This window comes from Phoca vitulina, unplaced genomic scaffold, assembly GCF_004348235.1.
Source record: "Phoca vitulina isolate PV1807 unplaced genomic scaffold, GSC_HSeal_1.0 scaffold20, whole genome shotgun sequence".
In the NCBI taxonomy this organism is placed as follows: Eukaryota; Metazoa; Chordata; class Mammalia; order Carnivora; family Phocidae; genus Phoca; species Phoca vitulina.
The window spans coordinates 3643057-3668539 of record NW_022589723.1 but is presented as its reverse complement, the minus strand read 5'-3'; the positions used below and the strand labels follow the sequence as shown (position 1 = coordinate 3668539).

Below are 25483 nucleotides of genomic sequence, written 5' to 3'. Positions count from 1 at the left end.
GTCTGAAGTGGAATATTTAGGCTCAGAAATTTATGGCCTGTTAGTTGGGCCATCAGCATACATGGACTATTTAAAGAATAGGCAAAAAAGTATACTTATAAATTCAACAGCTATCACTCAGCAAGGGAGAATAAACCTTGATTAAACCGGAGAGGAGATTCTTCCTCAGGTAGACTGATATTTTTCCTAGGTTCCTTGATACTCAGGCCTTTGCCCTCTGCTAGGTGCTCTAATTCAGAACACAACTTTATTTTTAGTTTTTTAAAAAAGCAATATTTATTTTAGAGAGAGGGAGAGTGAGCAGGGGGAGGGGCAGAGACAGAGGGGGAGAGAGAATCTCAAGCAGACCCCTGCTGAGCATGGAGCCTGACACAGGGCTCGATCCTACGACCCTGAGACATGACCTGAGCTGAAATCAAGAGTTTAACTGACTGAGCCACCCAGGCACCCCAGGACACAACTCTAATAATGGCTTCAACAAACCTTTAGGAGCATTTGGACCCTTTCTTTCAAACAACGGTTCTAGAATATTTCTCCATAATGGTGTACAGGTATCCCCCACTTTCTGAAAGTTCCTGTTACTTCCCTTTGCTTTTCACAAAAGACCTACAGTAGTACTTGGTTTTGCTTCAGAAAAAATCCGAAGATTTTCGCTTTTACAAAAAAGAAAGCAAAAAGCAAAAATGGCATTTAGCATTTGTTCTGCAGTGAGCCTTACAGAGGCAGCATGCACGCAAGTGAGCTGAGAGGGGCCCCACCAAGCTCCTTCCCCAGGAACTACACTCAGCATCTCAGCATCAAGCCATTACAGCTTTGAACCGTGTCTGTGCTTTATCTTGACTGATTTTGTGCATCCATTAGCAAGATGTGTCCTGAGGTATCAGAAAAGTGTGAGAGAGGTTGTTTTTGGGGTCTGGGAATGCTCAGATAATTTTCCATATAAATTAATGGTAATTGTTTCTTTGCATTATGCCGTTTGGGCCTATGAAAAGTTTCATGAGCATACTCCATTGTCAGATAGCAGGGGGAGACCTGCATTTTGAAGAGAACAGTTTAACCTGATGAAAGAGTTAAGCAGTGGGAAAGGCTTTGGCCTTGGGGTCAAGAGATTTGGATTCTAGTCTTAATGTGTTCACCAGCACTAACTGTGATTTTCAGCAAGTCCCTTGGACTTCAGTTGTTTTTATTCTGTGAAATAGGAGATTTCATCCGATGTCTGAAGATTTTTGCAACTCTATGACTCTAGGATTCAGAAGATTTCCCACTGATGAAATGTCTCCCCAGACAGTAACTGTGTCTGTTCATGAAATGTATCTGTATAAATTGGGGCATATTTCAGCAAACTTCTAGACCTTAAGAGTGCACGGCATTTAGGAACACTGAGTAAATAAATTTAAAAACACACAAGCACACTTTTATTGAAATTGAAGAGTGTTTTGCCGAAAGTCGTTTGGTTCTTGATCATAAATACTTGCATGTGTCCTATCATTGCTTGAAAAGGATTTGTATCTTGTGCTTAGTGCTAGAACACAATACAGTTATATTTCTGTTCGGTTTCCCTGGTATATAGTTTACTAACCCATAGCTTGAAGTCATCCATACTTGTGGTTCTGCCCATATGCCCCCACCTTGGGTGATTTATCTTCAGGCAGTGTTGTTTTGGTCAACCTAGCTGAGCCAGTACCTGGCTGGGCTTGTCTGCTCCAGGTTCGCCTTGAACACCTAGCCAGATCGCTCACTGTTGGTGGGATGGAAAGGGGAGAAGGAAGGAAACAGGATGGACTTACCAAGACCCAGCTCTTGCAGCTCAGTAATAACACTGCACTTGATCAGTAAGGAACGTTCCAGATGACTGGTATTCTCCATATGAAAGTACTGTTGGGAGACAGTCCGAAGTTCTCCTGAAAACAAATCTGCACCACACACCAGCAGGCGTGAAACCAAGATTTATTAAAATATTCTCATCATATTTACATTTGGAAGCCATGAGTGCAGTTCTCTGCAAATTCCAAAAAATAGAGTTCTATCTCTTAAAACAAATTACAGAAGTATCAACAGATTAGGATAAATATAATCTATCACAGAGATAGAATTCTTTGAATAGACAATCTACATTTCCTAACCAATATGTTATGTACAAAAATACACTTGATGTGGTGACCAAATAGTGTCAAGGAGGAAAAAAAAAATATATATATATATATAGACACACACATATATTTTCATTATGTACAAGTCAATATTGGTTCCTTCACCCTTTCTTTTTAAAAATAAATACTTCATTTGGTTGCAAATGACATTTACAAATCCAACTAATGAACATTTCTCAGCTTTGACAAAATTAAATATGCAAACAAATTAGAAATACATATTTTTAAAAATTTAAAGGGAAAAAATACCTGAATCCAATTAGCTTATTATATTAAAAAATGTCCAAGAGCATGTAATGTAAGGTTTCATGTCTTTAAAGTGCCTTCTCGTTTCCCAAACTGTCTTCATTATTGCTGAAAATTTAAGATTACATCTACAGATTGATCTAATATTTAACAGAGAAGCCAAATTTTTCCAGGTTCAAAGACTGATTACTCAGGACATGCTTACCCTTTCTTTTTAAGCACTTTCAAGAGTGTAACAGTTACTGTTGATCTGAAAATAACCACAAATTGTCAACATCATGATCCAGATTCGTGTAGATGTTTGGATCATGAGTAGTAGTAAGAATGGGGTGGCAATAAAAAGCCTGTGATTCAAACTGTTTGCACAGAATTAAGTCAATTTGTCCAGCAGCACAGAAAAGTTCCTTCAGATTCAAAACTTTAGTCTTACGCATCCTAGATGGTGAGACTGGACTGATTTATAACTTATCAAAGGATGGTCCCTAATTAGACAGGCTTAAAGTACAATCTAGGAGAGATTGAAACGGCCTAGAACCCTCCCTTCGAAGACCTTCTTAAAATAGAGAATAAGACGAAAAAAGAAATGTATTTTCCATCTCTTTTATGGATTTTTCCCTCTTTGCCTAAGTGATGAGGTGATGCTGACATTAACAGGAGGCAGTCACAGTGCTGTGTCTCACTTGGTGACAGCAGAGCACCCCGTCCAAAGGGCTGGGGAATGGTGCATCAGGCTTGAGGGGAGGGAGGGAGGGGGTAATTAAGGCTGGATTCTGGAGAAACTATAAAGGTAAAGTGAGGGGAAAAGCCGTGGGCTCTGAAGGAAGGGGAGGCCGAAGCACGAGTACTGAAGCGAGAAAAGTGACACGAAGTAAGTGCCACAGTGAGTTTTGGACAGGCGTGGACAAAACAGGAAGGCCCATGCATAACCAGCCCCATGGGAATGAATCTGAACACAGGCCAGTTTCACTAGGGTACCTGCTTTTCCAGCACATTGTCAGGCACTGACCAATAGGAGATACTGAACAGTCTCATTTGCCTGATGAGATTCCTGGAGCTGCCACTGAAAGGTCATCCGTGATATAAGCAAGGCAAAAGTCACCAGCCTCCCAACAGTGCATTAGATCAGCAAAACATTGCACCCTGGCCGCCATGTTCAAAATTTCCTTCTCCCCGTCTCCTGCTCTACTCCCACATCCCATCGCTTACAATCTCCCAAGACCCTATGGAGACATCACCGCATGGATCAAATGCATTTTAGGAAGCAGCGTCTGGGGTCCAGGGTGTCACTGAGAAAATTAAGCCCTAAAGGACTTGAAGTAATTTACATTTGTTAGGCCTGATTCCTATTAGGATGCTGACTGATTTCACTTAGGTTCTGGGCATGCAGCTCAGTGCTGATTTTCCAGGCCAAAGCACGATCCCCTAAATCAAAGTCCAGGGGCACCCTGCTTCCCATGCTAGTCTAAATTAAAACTCAATAAGAGGAAAAAACTATGATGAATCAATGACATGTTTTCTCTAAAAAAAATTGTTCAATTTTGAATTTTATAAGTTTCTGCCTTTTTAGGAGGGTTTTAGACTCTTCTTTAAAGGGAAGTCCTTTTTTCATAACGCTTATATTCTTTGAAGATTATACATTTTACTAACAGTAGGGTCACATTATTTGTGTCTCGAGAAATTGAAGCATTACAGAATTGTAAAATTAATGATTTGGGATAGCCCTATCCTTTTGGTGGACCCCAAAATCCTACGTATGTCACTCTGGACAGACAGGAGAATTACACTACTTTCCCCTCACTCACAGATTTGTTTCCAAAGGAAATGGATGTCTTTGGAAGAGTGCAGTCCCAGTGAGGCTGAAACCACCTTCTTTATGTGTTGGGGGTCAGATATGAAAAAGTAAGATTATGGCCAGGGACAAGTTGTCAAGAAGAAAGGAAAAAAAAATGAGCTACTTATAGTTCACTCAAACCTATCTAAGATGTAAAGATTTTGAATCTCCTTCTAACCTCTTATTGGGAAGAGTAGTACAATTTTTGTATGCTACATACCCATTTTTTTGCTTCTCATAGAACCCTGGAATTCAAAATCATCCCAAGAGTTCCCAGAGAGTTGTTCATTCCTGAACACATTTATTGTCCATGCCATGGGGAGGTAGAGAATAATTTCCTTGTATACTCAGGTGTCTATGGAACTAGCCTTTCATTTTGGAAAGCTGGCCCAGTTGAATAAATGAAAATACATTTGTTTCATGAGACAAGAATAGAAGCAAGCTCTGGAAGAGGACAATGAAGGAAAGGAAGTACAATTTTGCCAAAGATGTTGACAAACCACGGTGAATGCATGCCTAAGAATGAATGCAGGAAAAGTATAAGATAACATATTGGGGGCTCCCACTATATATATGGGGAGAAATACTCTCTTGTAAGACCTCCTTACAGTTTCAAAGACAGAGAGCCCCTTGGTGTCTGTACAGGTAGAATTTAGGGAAATGCTCAGCCTACAAAATAGCCTAAATATAGTAGAAGTTGCTTACTCCATGGAGAAGAATGACAAATTTTGGGGAGGTGACTTTCTGCTGGAAACTATGGGCTCATTTGCGTTTTTCTAGCCCAATGCTATCAAATTTCACACAAAGCATGAAAAAATAGCTCCCAGAACTATTTGGGTTAGCTTTCAGAAAAGGAGGCAGACTGGTGTTTTTTAGTACATTTAAGAGAAGATTAAAAAACAGAAAGTTATATGAGCATAGATGGAATACAGAAGGATAAATTAATGGTGTTAGCTACCACTTTCCTATTAAAAAAAATGAGATTTAAGTTGGTCTTCTCCAGATCATAGAATGCAGACAAAATTCATGAACAAGTACTTCATAGATGTAATATGCAATAAAGTCTGGAGTTCATTTGAGCTCCTGACTGAAGTGAACCATCATACCAGAGAAGAGAAGGATGAAAAGGAGAAGGTTTTTTTGTGTTACTAGTTATCACCAGGCTGGTTGAGAGAGGGGCTGGAGTAGAGGGGAAGCGAACCTAGTAAGCTCTCCTTGAGGACAGTTGGTCTCCTGACTGAGGCTTGATTTGCTTCCTTAACATCTCTGCTGGTAGAAGCTGCACGAGGGTTTGAAGAGACAGAGTTAGATGGCTGCCATTTTAATATCTTCGCATTTCCAATTAAGTTGTCAACTACACAAATTTCCCAAATGCTAGGTTTATATCACAGTGTTGATTAAGAGTCTTGGCACAACTAAGGCTACTGAATTGGCTTCAACCCTGCATGTTAAAATGCTCTTGAATTCACTCCTTCGCAGCAAAAAGTCAATTTGGGAGGGTTTGGTAGATTGCCCACTCCTTGGAAGGGGAAATGAAGAATTGTGAAACTAGCATTCAGTGCTCTAACAAGGTGTCAACAACTGACGTGTGTGTAGAAATGACACAAAATGGGCCTCTTGGTCACACCCTCAGCTGTGAGTAAGAGCCTAGTGATGCCTGGATTCAATTGCTAATGGGGTTATAAATACTGTGATGCGTGTCTGCAAGCAGCCAGCCATGCGGAGGCCAGTTTCCAAAGGTGCTTTTCTTTAAGTGACTTTTGCACCAATAATAGGGAAGGTTCCAAGCAGCTGGATTGTTTTTCTCTGTAGCTAGAAGGTGGAAACATAACCAAGAAGTTACTTGCATTGTGGCAAGGCTAAAAATGATTCATACTTTTCAAATATTAAATACTATTAGTTTGGCCTCATAGCCTTTTCTCTTATGTTGCCAATTTCTTCATGATGACAAAGTAGCTGACATGAATGAAAGTTCATTCCTTCATTCAGCCCACTTTCTTCAGCTGAATTGTTCCTAAAGGTACAATAGCTGATATATGAATTGTGGTTTTGATGGCCTTCCAGATGTTCCACACATTTATCAACTGTTCTTAAGAGAATGCAGAGTAAGGATGGTGTAATGGTCTGGCCACTTCTTCCATTATATCACACCACTTTTCCTTGTATGTGGCTTTTAAAAAAGTATACTATTCAGGGCAATCTTTGACTCTTTTGAATCCAAACTCTAAAAATTGCCTGGTTGAGACTAAAGTCTCAAGCAGGCCCCAGAGAGCTCTTACTTTGTCCATGCTCATCAGCTCACACAGCTGTTCCAATTTTTCTGTGCTCAGGATTTCCACAACATTGGATTTCACAGTATGTCCATGTTTTGTGTGGTTTAGAAATTAATAAACTAATTTGCAAATTACCAAATCTGATGCTTTTTCTTTCCCTTCCAGCTTTTTTTTTTTTTTTTTTTTTTTTAGAACAGGCAGAATCAAAGAAAATAATGCACAAATCTACTTTATAAAATGATATATTTGATATTTGGACCAGATATTTTTGGGGAAAAAAAGCTATATATTTTGGACTTCTTTCTCCTCCCTGACACAGAAAGCCCCAAGTTGGTTTTATCTTTATTTGAGGAGGGGAGAGTACCACAAAATAAGCTGATTTAGGAAGTCAGGGAACGAAGAGGTTTCCCTGTTAAGGTTATAGTCTGATTACAGGGAAAGAGGCTGCAGGTCTGCATTGCTAATTCCCCTTGATACTTGGACTAGGCACTGTCTTAGGCTATACTGCTGCATGCAATGTTGTGTGCAGTGATCTGTGTCTATGATGTCAGGCAAGGGAAAAGCAGAAACAGAAATGAGAAAATACAACATTCGAGAAAACAAGAATATAATTAACATGAAAATGCCCCATTGTGCACAGTATAATCTACAGAGAGATGTACAATCCCAGGCCAACAGGCAAATCTTTTCCAAAAATAACATGACTCTTCTGCTACATCCAATCCTGGTCCTTGGAAGAACCGTAGCAAGGAGGTTTCCAATACCACCCCCAGAGTTTCATTCCTTCCTTTAGTTTCTCCAGTTTCTCCACCAGCATCATATAAGCTGTTCATTTAGGAAATGCCTTTCCTTATGGTTCTTAGGGAAAAAAAGAGGTGCCTAAGGGGGGGGCTCAGTAGCTTACTGGGAGGTAAGAGGGGTCCAAGACTAGCACCCAATCTGGCAATTGATTCCTCAACCATACTGCCAATTTGTTTTGGCTAGAACATTTAAAGATGTACTCACACAGCTGGGTTTCCTTATTCTACTTCCCAGATTTCAGAAATTGTTTTTCCATTATTCCTAGGTACTTTTGGTGGGCATTTGAAGAGACATGTCAACTCAAGGATTCAAAAGGCAGCAGGTCCATCGTCATCATGATCATCTATTTCTGCTTGGCCACACTTTTCTCTTTCTGTGCCCTCCGCCCCTACCCGCACCATTAAGCTGCCTTTTGTGTTAAAAGCCATACAGTACACCTCCTTCTAACCTCATCTTTGACGTCTCACAGGCCTGATGCTTTTTACCTAACATGTTTATATCATGTTTTAGTGTAATATATGATATACTTGCATGCTTGATGATGATTTCAGGTTACTCATGCAAGAGTCTAAACTGCTATCCAACCAACTATGTCCTCAGATGTAATGACTCCTGGCTAGGAAGAGACGATGTTGCTTCTAAGTCAAGGTTTTTCAGAGTCTGACTAGTAAAGTTGGGTGTGAGTGTCTGGTTAAACACAGAGTAGCAATACTGGCCACTCTCTCTCTAGTTTGGGGAAGGCTGTTCTTAGAAAAGCCACTTAAACCCTGCTTGCCCGAAATGCTCAAGCTGCTTAAGTGGCACACTAACTACTTCCTCTCCATGAAACCTTTAGAGACAGCTGTTGCATTTACCATAATCTCAACTGCATTTTAGAGGGATAATTTCAAGGGGCTCCAGGTTGTTTTAGATGGCCCACCTTGAACAAGCTCTTGTGAAATTTCACTGAGTATCGACTTCCGTTAGAAACAAAGGCTGTGCCAACACTGCAGTAAATGTATGGAGGGGGCACCCAGATACACAACGCAGGACCCAAAATGGGTGAGAATAATGGAGATTCTGCCCTAGTGTCTTAATACACTAACTTATTATATTTGACTAGTCTGACAAAATCACCAGGTTTACCAACAGAGCAGGCAAAATATAGTCTTTAGAAATAAGCATTTTACTGCCAGTGGCTAGTCTGTCCATGTGAATGGAATCCAACTTGGGCTGCCTTTGTCTAATTCTCACATTAAATATTTCCACTCATTCTTCTTCAGCACTGGTTCCCCGAGAGCATGTTCTTGCAGGGTTATGTGGCCATAGTGACAGGCCTGTTTACTGTCCGTGATTTTCTTGTGAGTATCCTCTTTAGAGACCTGAAGTGGACCAGTGACTCCACTGAAAGCACATGCTGCGCTCGCCCATCAAGTCTGTGGGAACCAGTGAGGATCTAGACATATGTTGATCTCACTGAACTCAGAGTTGGTCCCCCGAGCATGGAAAAGACAGGCACTTTTCTTCTGCATGATAAAATTAGAAGGAATGTCCCAGAGCACAGGATGACTGTAAATGGAATTTGTTTTAAATCAATGAATTTCTTAGGTTTTCTTCACAGTTGAGTGAAAATGAAGAGAAACAATATAAGAAAGCAGTATGGAAAGCTTCTGGCTCACGAGCAACTTCTTTTAGTAATGTCAGCTCCTTACCAGCTTTTTTGTTTTGCTTGTCTCATCTCTTATTTTGAACTGGGGGGAGAAAAAAAAAAAGACCCAACCATGCTACCATATTCCTTTCTTTTGAATTATTAGAGAAGGTGGTTAGCACCTGCACAAATATGGCTTCTGTGATTTGATTTGATCCTGACTGCATTATATTAGGATACAGGGCTGCTTTAATTAGCTGACTCTATTAGGGAGTCCCTGAGGGGACTGATCATTAGCAGGCAGTCCTGGGGGGACACTCAGGTACCTGGCAAATTGAGAGGTTCTGGGAAGAGGCTGGGGCCGGGGGCAAGGCCACACATGGCAGCCCAATCAGGAAGGGTTTTAAGGTTCTTACCCACCTCTAGACTGTCGTCCACCAACTGGAGAAGGCTTGGACCTCTTTCCCTTCAAGGCCGAAAATGGATAGTCTTTGATCCTATTCTCAATTCAAGCCCAGTCCTCTCTCTTCTCCTCTCACAAGATAGATTAGAAGAGAGGTGACTTAAGGAAAAAAATGTCAGGGGAGAGGTCCAAGGTGGTTTCCCCCTTGTGATTCAAGGGGCAGCGATCATATGGGCTCCCAGGGTCAGAAAAAGCTGCCTGTCCATGATATTCCACTCAAAGCTTAATATTAATGTAATCACCTTCTTTTCATTTTGATGTAAAGAATCTTTTTTATGGTCTTAATTTTTTCAACATCAAAGACTCCTGCTTCACCCTAGGTCACGTGCCTGTCAGTGTCATGATGAAAGGCTGTTAGTAGCATTTGCTCTCTTGTCTGGAAATTGCCTCCTGAGGTTGGTGGGAGAGGTACAGACACACACAGTCCCAGAACATGATGCAGAGCTCAGCTGAATGCCAACATGGCCTTACCCATTCACGAACATTCTGAAATGTGAAATGTGCTGGGACTGGGTCACTTGCCCAAGCAGGTACTTTGACCTCCAAGCCTGTCTTGGCTTGGGTATCACTGTTTCTTTCGAGAATAAGGGTAGAGAATTTCTGCTGGACAAGGAAACCACAATGAACTCACAGAAAAACAAAAGAATGGGTCTTGCTTAATAGCTGATGTCAACTCCCCGTACAGTAATTTCTTCTCCAGGGTCAAGTTTATGGCTATTTAACTCCCTCTCTACCCATGTATAATTCCATTTTCTGTCCTTTCCATTATATGGACAACAACAACAACAACAACAACAACAACAAAATAACCATTTCTCTCATCTGGAAAATCCATAGTCTTGGATGTCTTAAAAAATAATTTTGGTAAGTTTCAACATTTTTGGTGAGAAAAATACTGTAGGATCTTGCCACAACAGGATCAAAATTAAGATCAATAGTCACACCAGCAGTGTGGAAAGATCAAGGCTCGAATCCTCTTAAGGCAATTGTCATAAAAGATCCTTCTCTTTTTCTGTCACAAGTTTATATATATCAAGCTTGGATTAGAAAGCTTGAAATCTCCACTTTTAAAAACATTTGGAAAATCTTGGTATTTCTTCTGGTGTTGTAATGGCATGACTTTGGACCTCTACAAGAAACAATAATCAAATATCCCTACAATGTTCCCTTAAACAATTTCTCATTGTTCCTGTGGCTTAACAAGGGACTCCCTTAAGAAGGCACGAGGTGCTTACTGCAATGACCTCAGAAAGAGATGAGCAAAACCAACATGTGGTGACGTATCTTTCAAGAACTTCCTGCAGCACTAGTGTTGCAAAAGATGATGCAAGAAAATGCATCTTGCTGCTGTCATTCTCACATGGCTCTGTGTTAGTTAGTGGTCACGCTGGCTTCCTTCTGACGCAGTCTTTCTTTCTGTTGTTTGAGGAAAAAATAGGAGTTCATTATCATTCTTTGTTCTTAATTTTCATCTTTCTCAAACTTTGATAAATTTCTCAAAGTTTTTTTTTTTATTTATTTTTTATTTTTTTTTTAAGATTTTATTTATTTGAGAGAGAGAGAATGAGTGAGAGAGAGTGCACATAAGAGAGGGGAGGGTCAGAGGGAGAAGCAGACTCCCTGCTGAGCAGGGAGCCCGATGCGGGACTCGATCCCGGGACTCCGGGATCATGACCTGAGCCGAAGGCAGTCGCTTAACCAACTGAGCCACCCAGGCGTCCCTAAATTTCTCAAAGTTTTGGCCTCGAATGATGAATAGAGTTGTACTCAATGCCGTAGAAATGAGAGTAATTCTATCCTTCTTTCCTGAAATCCTGTTACCTGCTCCTCCCAACCTATTCCCCTTACTTTCCAAAAACAATGAATAACCAGCTAATCAATCAATGATATCCATCTAAAAGACTGACCTTTACCATGCAAGGCTGGTCTGTTCTCTTCCTCTGTGACAAAGGTCCTAACTTTGCAGTTACTCAAAGATTCCTCCTACCCCCATGCTCAGTCTACTAATGGAATTAGGGAATGCTTAAGAAATAGTTTCTGGGGAGTCTAGATAGGAAAAAATCACTGTTTCCAAGCTGAATACATCTGCGTATGGTGAAGATGGTGGAACTGAACAAAGGCTATGCAAAATGGAAGAGGAGCAGATTTAATCCATCCACATAGCGTGGAGGAAACTCCCATTTTACCATGGATGTTCTGCTCTGCTCTCCCTGAGCTTCCTGCCCAGGGATAGCCTTCTAAAGATGAAGGACATGAAAGGCTGCTGGCAAGATATAAATACAGACAAGAAAATACAAAACAGAAGCATGGATCCTCACCATTCTAGGACTTTAGAGAAATAAAATATTAAGCATAGTGAGAATGGGTGTATCCACTCTTGGAGTGAGCACATAAAAGGCTTTTAAAAAAGAAATGGAAGAGGTATACTCCTTTGCATGGAGAGGCCCCTTGTGAACAGCTGCTTGTGATCTATGAGATGTGATGCACTGAGTTACTAAAGTGGCCTACATGTAAACTCAAGCTGGTGATTTCTAAATATTTTTTTAAAATTCTATTTATTTATTTATTTGACAGAGAGAGACACAGTGAGAGAGGGAACACAAGCAGGGGGAGTGGGAGAGGGAGAAGCAGGCTTCCTGTTAAGCAGGGAGCCCGATGTGGGGCTCGATCCCAGGACCCTGGGATCATGACCTGAGCTGAAGGCAGATGCTTAACAACTGAGCCACCCAGGCGCCCCTCAAGCTGGTGATTTCTAAACACCCATCCTGAGTTTGGATCCCATCTCTGACTTATGAACTTGAATCAGGAATCAGTTTACGAGCTCTTCCTGAATTCCCACCCAAATAAACAACAACAAAAGAAACAACCCTATCAAGTTGAGGACTGCAACTGGGAGCTAGCTCACAGTGGAGGTCACCTATAAAAAATGCCACAGTAGGGGCGCCTGGGTGGCTCAGTCGTTAAGCTTCTGCCTTCGGCTCAGGTCATGATGTCAGGGTCCTGGGATCAAGCCCCGCATCGGGCTCCCTGTTCGGCAGGAAGCCTGCTTCTCCCTCTCCCACTCCCCCTGCTTGTGTTCCCTCTCTCGCTGTCTCTCTCTGTCAAATAAATAAATAAAATCTTAAAATAAATAATAAATAAATAAATAAATAATGCCACAGTAAATAAACCCACTGTTTCCCCTTTGTCTCCAGGGCTGCATCCATTCTGCGTCCCTGGAAATAAGATTTGGCCAGAAAAGTTAGGATAGAGGCCCAAATAAGGGGGCTGGGGAAAGGGGTGTAGGAGGACTAACGAGGAAGACAAAAGTCAGGGTTGAACCCATTGCTACCGAAAATCATACAAGTGAATGTACTGAATACACCACTGAAGGGGCACAGAGGATGTGTCCATTCAGGAGCTACGTGCACTAACTGCAGCTTTTCCTGCTCAAGCTGTAGGACCCCGACTTCTCCACATCTCATGCAACATTCATTTAGCTGCTGATGGGGCTGTTAGGAGAGACACCCTAACCAATCAGCAGAAAAAAAAATCTCACTTCACAACTTAAACCTCACTTAGACGGTCAAAAAGTTTAAAGAGCTGGCAAATGGTCCTTGTAATTCAAAAGGATAAAAACAAGTAGTTGTGGGATACCAGGGCACAGGGGAGGTAGGGTCTGAAAATCAAACTGAGGAGAGCAATACTCCCATTTACCACTCACTGCTGTTCTCTAGGGAAGTGCCAACAAATGCTGCCAAAATTTGTAGTAACAAGAAAAACAGCCAACATTTTTAAGCGCTTATTATACGCCAGACATTTTCTATGTCTCTCCATTTCCTCAAAATCATCCTAAAGCAAAGGTAGTATTATTTCTCTCTTTTCCCAAAATAAGCAAAGTAATTTCATGAAGGTTTTACAACTAGTAAGTGGCTAAGCTGGGATTTGAACCCCAACACTTTGGGTTCCTAACCATTTAGCTATTCCGACTACTGTCTCTAACGTATAGGTAGAGTTTCATTGTGAACCTTCCTGAATGGTACTACGGACTTCCCACAGCTGGGAAGACCGACTAGCCTCCAAGTTTCTAGCTCCTGGAGAGACGTCAGGGGATCAAGAGTCTGGGCTGGTCTCTGTTACTCATTTGCGAAGTGATCCTAGGTAGGCTGTATCTTTCTGCATCTCGGTTTTCCCAATTATCTAAAGAGTATAATCTCTACCCCTTTCTTAAATGCTCAACTATTTCAGGAGAAATGTGCTTTGACATAAGGGGATGCTGGCCTGGGGTGTGGAAGGGTGTGAGATGGCAAGTGACTAAATTTGCTTGATCAGGAAATGATCTGTGTTGGGTTCGCTGGGAGAATACAGTAAGTCGTGTTTTGTTCCTCACTCCCTTCTTACCTAGGCTACTCTGGGATGGGAACTGAGAATCTGGATACTACTCATTCCTCTGAGTTTTATCCTTTAAATTCAGACACACTCCCGGATGCACCTCAGTTATAATGAAAAATCTTGAGGTTATGTTGAAACATGCGTCTCACCAGACTAGCCGTGGGATTGATTTTCTTTGTCTCCACTTTCTTCTCTGATGTCAGCTTGCTGACTGATTCCTGAGCCATTTTCAATCTGAAATCAAAACAGGGAGTGGGGAGGGGAGAGGGGCAGGAGGGAGGGAGGGAGAGAGAGAGAGAGAGAGAGGGAGGGAGGGAGGGAGGGAGAGAGAGAGAGAGAAAGAGTAAGAGGCCAGGTTAAACAGTATCCAAATGCTTTTGAATTAACCAACTGACAGTTTGGAAATAAAGAATGGGTTCTCAATGCCTTTAAATGATCAAATTTGAACTCTAATCAGATGTGAAGGCATGTTTTCTAGATTATCAAAACTGAATTTCCTTCACTGGCTGAGGGTCTCACCTAGATGACCTCAGGTGACCAATGCAGGAGCTTCTTCGGATCTATGGAATGCTAGGTGCACTCACTTTACTCTCAGTGAACACTTCAAGGCTCTCTGGCTTGTGATCCACTCAGTAGATAATACAGAGACAATTTTGAAAATTTTGACAGTTTTGAGGAAACATATGAAAACTACAAATATTAAAATATACCAATTCATGTCAATAAAGTAAAAAGGCAACCCACAAGATGGGAGACAATCTTTGTAAATCATATATCCAATATGGGACTTGTATTCAGAATATATGAAGAACTCTCATAACTCCAATAAAAAGACAAACTGCCCAGTGAAAAAACAGGCCAAAGATGACATACAGAAGGCTAATAAGCCTATGAAAAGATGCTCAACATCATTAGTCATCAGGGCAATACTAATCAAAGCCACAAGATAACACTGCATAGGATGGCTGGAATTAAAAAGAAAGATAGTAACAAGTAGGTACAGAGGTGGATGAAATTGGAGCCCTCATACATTGCTGAGGGGATTAGAAAAGGGTGTAGTCACTTTGGCAGTGTCTCAAAATATTAAGCATAGTTATCATACGACCCAGCAATTCCATGGCTAGGTATATAAATATATAGGCATATCCAAGAAAATGAACATATATGTTCATACAAAAATTTTCATATGAATGTTTATAGCAACATTATTCATAATTGCCAAGAGAAGAAACAACAGAAATGGATAAACAAAATGTGGTTTATCCACACAGTGGAATATTACTGGGCCACGAAAAAGAATGAAGTGCTGATACACGCCACAGCATGGAAGAGCCTCGAAAATCTACGTATCATATGATTGCATTTATAGGAAATGTTGAGAATAGGCAAATCTATAGAGATTGAAACTGGATGACAAACCAGAGGTTGGGGTGGGGGACAGGGGAGACTGACTGCTAATGGGTAAAGGGGTTTCTCCCAGAATTAGGTTGTGGTGATGGTGGCACATCCTGGTGAATATACTAAAAACCACCAAACTGCACACTTTAAACGGGCAAACTTCACAGTATATGAATTATAGCATCATATTTGCACATCCAATAGTTACACAATATCAACTCTCATTGAGGACATGGGGAAATGGGAAGCGCCAAACAGTTCATTAGGGAGGAGTGTAGATTGGCAGAGCTGGCTTTGGCAATATCAGGTGAAACTGAGAACATGCACACCCTATGAGCCATCAGTTCCTTCTAGGGAGAGAACAAGAAGAAACCTACATATGTAGACACAGGGCTTTCTCTGGGGCAATATATGCAATAATGACAAATTGGAAACAACCTAATGATTATGATCCTTAGAATAACAGATAGATGATAATAGCAAATAATACCAGCTAACATTTATTGGGTGCTTACTCAGTGCCAGGTACCGCTCTATCTGCTTTATTTGAATTCAACCATTTAATTCTCACCTGGCCTGGTGAGATGGAAATTTTCGATATTGCTATTTTATAGGTCCTAACCACCTTACAATGCTGCTTATATACTATGCTCATTTAGTGGAATATGGTATAACTGTGAAAAGGAATGAACTAGATTTACAAACTCAACAATTACAGATATCAGAAACATGGTACTGAGAGAGTGAAGAATTCTGTAGAGTGATATATTGAGGAGGCCATCTAGCATGATGGTCAAGAGCTCGGGCTCCAGAGCCTGATGGTGGGATTAATTCTTGGCCAGGCTGTGTGACCCTGGGCAAGTAACCTCTAATAATAATAGTGCTGCTCCATAGTCATTGAAAGGACTGAGACTATCTCTACTGCAGCTCCAGGCACAGTGTAATCACTCACTATAGGTTTCCTACTGTTGTTACTGTGTATGTGGTACATATACAAACAGTATTCACAAAACAATATTGTTCATGGACGCGTGCATGTGTGTATAAACACACATACAAACACCTACCTATATTTATATAGAGACTGGAAAGATACTCACTAGTTTCGTGATAGAGCTTATCACTAGAAAAAATAGAAGAAGAGATGGCATTGGGTCAAATAGAATTTCACTTTTATCTATAATATTTTGGTTTTTTATTATAAAATATTGAATATGTAGCAAAATGTTAACAGTTAATTCTAAGTGGTGGGAATATGGATGTGTTATATTATCCTTTGTATGTTTCTTTATTTTCAATTTTTTTTTCAAAAATACTTTTTAAATATTAAATAAAGATCTAGCAACCTAGACATTTAAAAAAATGAACATGCTTTTGCTTCAGGGTCTCAAATGAAAATCTTTTGCTCAATATCAATCACATACTTGCTTAATATCAAAGAAGTAGCTGAGTGCCTTATTTCTTCACTTAGCTAATTTTACACAATTTACTTAAAATCCATGTTTAGTAATCCAATCTCCCTGCCCACATGCACAAGTAAGTTACAATGAATTCAACGTGCTGACTGGTGTATCAGAAACGAAATAAAAATGAGACAAGATGAGTAATGATTTATATAACCTAAGAAATACATCTTCAAAGCTGCCTGGAGAATGGGCGCTTCTCAACACTGACATAGGTCTGAGAGGATACACCACTGAATGTTTCTAAACGTTTCTGTTTGCAGCAATCACTATGACTATACCCATACAAGAAGAGAATGCACCCAAAGGATCAAATCCAGGTCAGACTACATCGGACCCTCTGACTATTAAGGGACTTGCAAGCCAAGATGATGGTGCTGTAGATGAGGTCACAGTTTGTAGAATCGCCTCTTCTTGGCTTCTCTCTAGCAAGATGTGTTTTCAAAGAGCACATTTTATCACAGTGACTGTTTAATCCCAATTCCAATGAAATGGTTTGGAGTTACTATTGCCCCCCAGGCCTCCTTACTTTTAGGGAGCTTTTGGTGGGGGTCATCTTTTGCTTTAGTGGTTCCTTTCCCCCTGAGGATTCTGGTCTCTTGTTTCGAAGTTGGTCTTGGACCATGCTCCTGCTCAGCACTGCCTTTCCCCAATTCCCACATCCCTCGGCAGCCCTGGAGCCACTCTCCATGTTCTCAGCAGGTCAGAGTGATGCCAGTGGTTGGGGATGCGGAGGCAGAGGGGAGGGGAGCCAACCTAAGGTCTTGTCCCCACAGCAAACATTTTGCTACTGGTCAGTGATGGCTCTGAAGACTACAGGCAGTCACATACACACCCCAGACTTGCCAGGACAACTCTGATCCCAGTGACTCCACCCTGCTCTTCTCCAAACATTCTCCTTCCATTTTATTATCTCCCTTTCACAGGGCGCTCTTAGAAGTCACAACGGGGTGGGGAGAAGGCACAGCTTGGTGGCACTGAACTTCGGCATCGGCGAGACTTGATTCTACCTCTCGCCAGTTATTAGAAGACTTGGAGCAACTTAATTGACATTTCTAAATTTCAGTTTCCTTATCTATAAAATGGAGGTTAATGTCAACCACACGGTATTACTGTGAAGATTAAATGAATTAATATATGCAAAACAGTTAGTATACCAGGTATATAGCAAGTGGTCAATAAGGGATAACCGTTATGGAATCTTCCATCACAGAGGTAAAGGAATTTCTTTAGAATGCATGACAAGAGTTTCTGACTACAAATGAAGTAAGTGGCACTATTAGCAAAGTACTATCTTGCAGGAATATCATTAAGATGTAACCCGAAAGCAAACCAAAGAATTCATTTTAACTTTTCAGATCTGAACACAGATTCTAAAAGTCGTATCTAGGGATGCCTGGATGGCTCAGTCAGTTAAGTGTCTGCCTTGGGCTCAGGTCATGATCCCAGGGTCCTGGGATCTAGTCCTACATTGGGCTCCTTGCTCAACGGGGAGCCTGCTTCTCCCTCTGCCTGCCACTCTCCCTTCTTGTGCTCTCTCTCTCTCTTTAAAAAATAAAAAAAATTAAAAGCCATATCTAGAAGCTGAACTTTGGTGTAGGTATGGCAAAAATTTCTCAACCAAATAAAATAAGAGAAGCTACAGGCATACCTTGGAGATATTGTGGGTTTAGTTCCAGACCACTGCAATAAAGCCAATATTGCAATAGAGTCAAATCAATTTTTTGGTTTCACAGTGCATATAAAAGTTATATTTACACTATACTGTAGCCTATTGAGTGATAACATTATGTCTAAAAAATGTACATACCTTAATTAAAAAATACGTTATTGCTAAAACATGCTAACCATTATCTGAGCTTTCAGAGAGTTGGAATCTTTGTGCTGGTGGAGGGTGTTGCCTTGATGTTGATGGCCACTGAGGGTTGGGATGGCTGTGTCAATTTCTTAAAATAAGACAACAGTAAAGCTTGGCAAATCAGTTGACTCTTCCTTTCACGAATAGTTTCTCAGCAGCATGAGATAGCATTTTACATTTGATAGCATTTTACCCACAGTAGAATTTCTTCCAAAATTAAAGTCAATCCTCCCAAACCCTGCTGCTGCTTTATCAACTAATGTTATGTAATTTTCTAAATCCTTAGTTGTCATTTCATCAATCTTCACATAATTTTCTCCAAAAGTAGATTCCATCTCAAAAAACACTTTCTTTGCTCATCAGTAAGAAGCAACTCCTCATCTATTAAAACTTTATCATAAGATTGCGGCAATTCAGTGACATCTTCAGGCTCCACTTCTAATTCTTGTTCTCTTGCTTTTTCTACCACATCTGCACTTATTTCCTCCACTGAAGTCTTTTTTTTTTTTTTAAGATTTTATTTGTTTGACAAAGAGAGATACAGCGAGAGAGGGAACACAAGCAGGGGGAGTGGGAGAGGGAGAAGCAGGCTCCCCACTGAGCAGGGAGCCCGATGCGGGGCTCGATCCCAGGACCCTGGGATCATGACCTGAGCCGAAGGCAGACGCTTAATGACTGAGCCACCCAGGCGCCCCTCCTCCACTGAAGTCTTGAACCCTCAAAGTCATCCATGAAGGTTGGAATCAACTTCTTCCAAACTCCTGTTAATGTTGGTATTTTGATCTCTTCCCATGAATCACATATATTCCTAATGGGATCTAGAATGGTGAATCCTTTCCAGAAGGTTTTCAACTCACTTTGCCCAGATCCATCAGAGGAATCACTATCTATGGCAGCTATAGTCTTATGAAATATATTTCTTAAATAACAAGACTTGAAAATCAAAATTACTCCTTGATCCATGGATTGCAGAGTGGATACTGCATTAGCAGGAGTGAAAACAACATTCATCTCATTGTACAGCTCCAACAGAGTTCATGGGTAACCAGATGCATTGTCAATGAGCAGTCATATTTTGAAAGGAATCTTTTTTCTGAACAATAGGTTCTCAACAGCAGGCATAAAATATTCAGTAAACCATGTTGTAAACAGATGTGCCATTATCCAGGCTGTGTTGTTCCATTTATAGAGTACAGGTGGAGTAGATAGAGCATAAATCTTAAAGGTCCTAGGGCTTTCAGAATGTTAAGTGAACAGTGGCTTTAACTTCAAGTCACCAGTGGCATTAGCCCCCAACAAGAGAGTCAGTTTCTCCTTTGAAGCTTTGAAGCCAGGCATTGACTTTCCCTCTCAAGCTATGAAAGTCCTAGATGGCATGTTTTTCCAACAGAAGACTGTTTTATCTACAATGAAAATTTGTTGTTTAGTGTAGCCACCTTTATTAATGATCTTAGCTAGCTCTTCTAGATAACTTGCTATCCCTTCCACATCAGCACTTGCTGCCTCGCCTTATCCTTTTATGTTATGGAGATGGTTTCTTTCCTGAAACCTCATGAACCAACCTCTGCTAGCTTCCAACTTTTCTTCTGTAGATCCCTCACCTCTTTCAGCCCTCATAGAATTGAAGAGAGTTAGGGTCTTGCCCTGGATTAGACTTTGACTTAGGGAGTGTTGTGACTGGTTTGATCTTCTGTCCACACCACTCAGACTTTCTCCATATCAGCAATAAGGCTATTTCACTTTCTTATCATTCATGTGTTCACTGGAGTAGCATTTTTAATTTCCTACCAGAGCTTTTCCTTTGCATTCACAGCTTGGCTATTTGGTGCAAGAGGCCTAGCTTTTGGCCTCTCTTGGCTTTTGACATGCCTTCTTCGCTAAGCTTAATCATTTCTAGCTTTTGATTTAAAGTGAGAGATGTGTGTGTGACTCTTCCTTTCACTTGAACACCTTGAGGCCATTGTAGGGTCATTAATTAGCCTAATTTCAATATTGTTGTGTCTCAGGGAGTAGGGAGGCCTGAGGAGAGAGAGGGAGATGAGGGAACAGCTGTTTGGTGGAGTAATCAGAACACACACAACATTTATTAAGTTCACCATCTAATATGGGCATGGTCTGTGGCACCCAGAACAGTTACAATAGTAACATCAAAGATCACTGATCACAGATCACCATAACAAATATAATAGAAATGAAAAAGTTCAAAACGTGAGAAATACCAAAATATGACACAGAGACGTGAAGTGAGCAAATGCTGTTGGAAAAATGGCGCCCATAGACTTGCTATTATGATGCAGGGTTGTCACAAGCCCTGGATTTGTAAAAACACGGTGTCTGTGAGGTGAAATAAATTATAATAAAACAAGGTATGCCTGTATTAAAACTTCAAGACAAAGGCTGCATTTGTTCCCTCACATTTCTCTTCTTTAAACTTCCTGGGGGTAATTAAGTATAGATAAAATTTAAATTTCAAATATTATAGAACTTCTGAGTAAGCGTATTTTTTCACATTAACTTTCTTTTTCTGATCACCAAAATATTTGTTCCTTATAGAAAAATACATTCAAAAACTGTATTTTCGGGCGCCTGGGTGGCTCAGTTGGTTAAACAACTGCCTTCGGCTCAGGTCATGATCCTGGAGTCCCGGGATCGAGTCCCGCATCGGGCTCCCTGCTCGGCAGGGAGTCTGCTTCTCCCTCTGACCCTCCTCCCTCTCATGCTCTCTGTCTCTCATTCTCTCTCTCTCAAATAAATAAATAAAATCTTTAAAAAAAAAAAAACCTGTATTTTCAATTTACTATATATTTAAAAATATAAAGTTAGGCTCACTGGAAAGTTTAATATTTTTCTAAGATATTTAATATGCCAAGACCTAATTGGGCCAGATAATGAAAATTATCACAGGCAAAGCTCTCAGCAAGGTTGTAGGTCCACGAGGGTAGAGATGATAGCTATATTTTACTGCAGAACCCCCAGCCCTTGATATGGTACCTGGCATGGATATACGTGCCATAAATGAATGGAAACCCATAGAACAAAGCTGGGGGAAAAAATCCTTTACTTTCCCCAAATACTGCTCCCTTGATTTTCTTGAAAATGCAGAGCCCATGAGATTTAGCAGGCATTGCAACCCATGCAGTGACATGGGGCCAAAAGCTCTGCTGTCACTGGCTTGAAATTCTGAGTTTTTCAACAAGGGGCTCCGCATATTAAGTAGTTGGTCCTGCCTAAGACTTTCTAGGACATTAAAAGTCATTTTATTAACGAAGTGGAATATTTTTCAACCTTTTTTTCCCCAGGGCACATTATTACATAAAGAAAGGTAAATTTGGTTGGAGAGGGTTGGTACCTCCCCTCGAGGGATCACTCATCTCACTGCGCTGTGATCATTTTCATGCCCCTCCCCCTTGCCCTTTTACACTGGATCAGAGCTTCTCTAAAGCTTCTCTAAAGCTCCAATCGGATGTCACTGCCTGTCTTTCCTCAGCATTTTGCACAGTGCCTGGCATATAGTAAGTGACCAATAAATACTGAATAAATGCATGACTAGGTGATTAATCTCTAAACTGTAAAAACTCCGGCAGCAGGAAAGGTTAGGGGAAAATATTCAAGTCCATTAAGGCCCACTGAAGTAGAAAGTCCCTTCATGTCACCTGAAAAGAACATCGCCAATGCTTAAGACTGATCCTGCAAGATACCAACCAGCAAATTCTCACTAGATTTGCTATAGGTCCTTGGCGTTAAAGCCCACATCACTTTTAGAGGGCAAGGAGTTTGTCAGCCGCTTTTGTATCATACCTCTGATGAGAAATAAGCACTTCAATATCCCGACAATCTGGCCATGTTATGTACTATGGGACGACAGAGCACATAGGTAGGTCTTCAAAACTGCTCTGACCTGGTGAGTCAGTCCATCTGTCTTTCAGACGGTCTCCAAAACCTGTGGGCACAGTGTCATATTCCTACTGAAGGAGCCACGGGAGCTGCTGCCGTGGAGCCTATGAAACGGACTCCGAATCGGTGTTTTGGAAATTAAGCGGGCAGAGACTGCAATGCAGAGGTCTGCACTGTGATCAACTTCAGAGGGCTTTAAATAAATTTAGATGCAGTTTTCAATCAGCCGCAGGAGGCTTAAGTAAGTTTGAATTCAGTTGCTGACGTTTGTACGCGCAGAGACTTCGCATACGAAGTCAGCGTTTTGACCTCTCTCACACGATTGGAAGGTATGGCAACATCGAGTGACATTTCGACACAGCTACCTCTGTTTGTGGCACCTCCTGTCACTCCCTGGCGTCCGGCAGTCCTGGGGGTCAGGCGGGGCCATCGATCAGCTTGTCTGCACAGATGGCTTTCTCACACCCAGGGCACTCCACTCATCATTGCTGCCTGCCTGAACTCTCGAAGCTTCAAAGTTTTGGCTGGGAGACTTGCTGGAAGGCTAGTGTGACAGTCCGGGAGTGAAGGGATGAGAGCGCAGACTACTGAAATAGTCTTCTAATCGATCTAGTTCCTTCCCTCCATCTCACTGAGGAGTGGGGTCTCAATCAGTAATGCATGACCCTGAGAATGCCACTTCCCTTCTAGAAAACTTTGAGTGATTCTCAATCAACTAGAGCCAGGGTTAGCAAAGGGTTTCTGCAATGTGCCAGATAGTAAATATTTTAAGTGTGTGTGTGGGTTTTTTTTTTTTTTTTTTTGGTAAGACAAGTTACTTTATTTTTCTTTAATATCTGAATTGCAGCTATATCCCAGACAATTCCAATATAGATCATTTGGGCTATAAAGGCTCTACATTTAAGATCTATAAATATCATCAAATTGTTGATTTTAAGGGTATATTGCCTTAAAAGTAGAGGCCATCCAGTTTTAAGGTTGATCTATAAAATGGAAAAAAATGCAGAGCAGTTAAGATCCTTTTACAATAGCTGAATGATTGTGAATGGGAATTAATACTGATTTTCTACAGTTTTTTTCTAAGCATTTTTATTATTTTATTATTATTTATTATTATTTTTATTATGCTACATGAATTTCAGGTGTACAACACAGTGTTCCAACATCTCTATAAATTACACTGCGCTGCCCACCAGTGTAGGTACCATGTGTCACCACAGGGCGCTATCATGAAGCATTGACTCTATTCCTTATGTTGTGCCTTTTATTGCTGTGACCTATTCACTTCATAACTGGAAGCCTGTATCTCCCCCTCCCCTTCACCCATTTTGCCCATCCCCCCATTCCCTCTCCCCTTTTGGGCTATATGATCTCTGTGACTACTCAGCTCTGCTGTTGTAGTGTGGAAGGAACCATAAAAAAATAGACGAATGAACAGCAGTGCAATGCTGTGTTCTAACAAACCTTACTTACAAAAACTGGTAGTGCGCCAAATTTGGCCCATAGGCTGTAGTGTGCGAACCCCTGAACTACGGTATAGGATTCAAATTCCCTACCCTGGCAATCAAAGTTCCCCCTGTTCTAAACTAACTTTCCTTGTCTATCTTATGTTTTCAGACACAGATCTGGTTTTATATTTTCCTTGGACAAATCACTTAACCCTCTGAGCCTCAACTCTGTTAAAAGCAGGAATAATACCACACCTGCTTAACACCACTGCTGTGAACAGTGTAGAACGTACTGTATAGGATTACCTTTCAAATACCCTTTCCTTCCCCTCCCTCATGGGCTCCCGGTCCCAGGCAAACTACTCGCTGCTCCTTGCAGCAAGCTTTCCTCGCCTCGGCCTGTTGCTCTTACTGGTCCCTCAATGACTTTCTTACTCATTTCCATGAGTTCAAATTCTTCCCATTCTTCTGCTCTCTGCTTAATGCCACAGTCATGAAAGCTTCCTTCATCTCTCTTAGCCAGAAGTAATTGCTCTTTTCTCAAGTGAAAGAGCACTTTGCGTCTCTCTTCAGGCACTTAAGGACTTTTCATCTTAGGACTGTATAGGTGTCTGATTTCCCTTAAACCACGGGAACCACTTGAGGACAATGGTTATGCTTTGTGCATATCTGGGTCTCCTCCTTGTTCCGACATCAAGGGCTGTGCCATGCACAAGTCAGTTAGCAAATATCTACATGACAAATGATTGGCCCACCTTAACAAGTCTAAATGTTTAGTAAATACCCAGAGTTGTAGAATAATTAGCTTTTATGTTTATCCTTTGGGGGGGGGTGGAGTAAAAACGTTGACAAATCTAGTTCTAGTTACTGATGAGCTGATAGAGTCCTGAACAAGCAAAAAGAAAGGGCGTTCAAGGCCACCCAAATGTGCTAAAATTTATACATGTCAACTTATGTATATATTCCAGGATTCCTAAAAGTATCCATATGACATCCTCCAAAAGAAGACTGAGGCTCAGAGAGGTTAATACAACTTTCTCTGAGTCTGGAATTTGCGTCTCTCACTTAGGAGCTAAGAGCTTTTCTGCTTTAGTTAAAGAGAACTGGTTAGATAGTTGCTACCACCTACATGCTCAATCTCCCCCTTAGCTCCATTGTGTATGGACTGGTTTTTGGTTCTGGCCTATGTGTTGGTTCTACTTTTGTTTCTGGTCTAAATATTTACTCTAGAAAATCACACCTAGTACCTCATGATTACCCACAGGCAAATACCTAGACCTGATCTCAAAGTTCCATGGCACTCTCTCCAAAAAAAAAAAAAAAAAAAAAAAAACTGAAATATAGGGGAAAAAAATCAGACAAAGAAGTTAGAGGAAGAAAATAACTATTCTTAATTCATAAATGCCTCAGTAAAATTGACTATTAAAACCCTTATCTTTTTTCTTTCTTTCTTATTATAATGAATCCCCAAAGAGTTATTGAGGGTCCTGGTAAATTTCAAATGCTGCCAAAAACTACTGAGGAAAGATGCAACTATGAGATGGGACCGGGACCCATGTCTTCTGAGGTTCCTGCTTCGTCCTTACTCTATGGATGTGATCTGCAACCTTGGTTTCATATTAGAACTATCTGGGGAGGGAAGTCTGCTTCTGCTTAGAAT

General features: G+C 40.9%; 1 protein-coding gene across 4 annotated transcripts in view; it reads right to left on the bottom strand.

Moving 5' to 3' along the window:
• Positions 1-6761: 6761 nt before the first annotated feature.
• FMN1 (formin 1) overlaps positions 6762-25483 on the bottom strand; it is a 418828-nt gene continuing 400106 nt past the window's right edge. For all 4 annotated transcript variants that reach the window (XM_032417337.1, XM_032417336.1, XM_032417339.1 and 1 more), the window contains 2 exons: positions 13912-13996; positions 6762-10807 (listed from right to left, as the gene is read on the bottom strand). In XM_032417337.1, the coding sequence (XP_032273228.1) occupies positions 10763-10807; positions 13912-13996 (130 nt within the window). In that variant the 3' untranslated portion in view covers positions 6762-10762. The remainder of the gene's footprint in view (positions 10808-13911; positions 13997-25483) is intronic.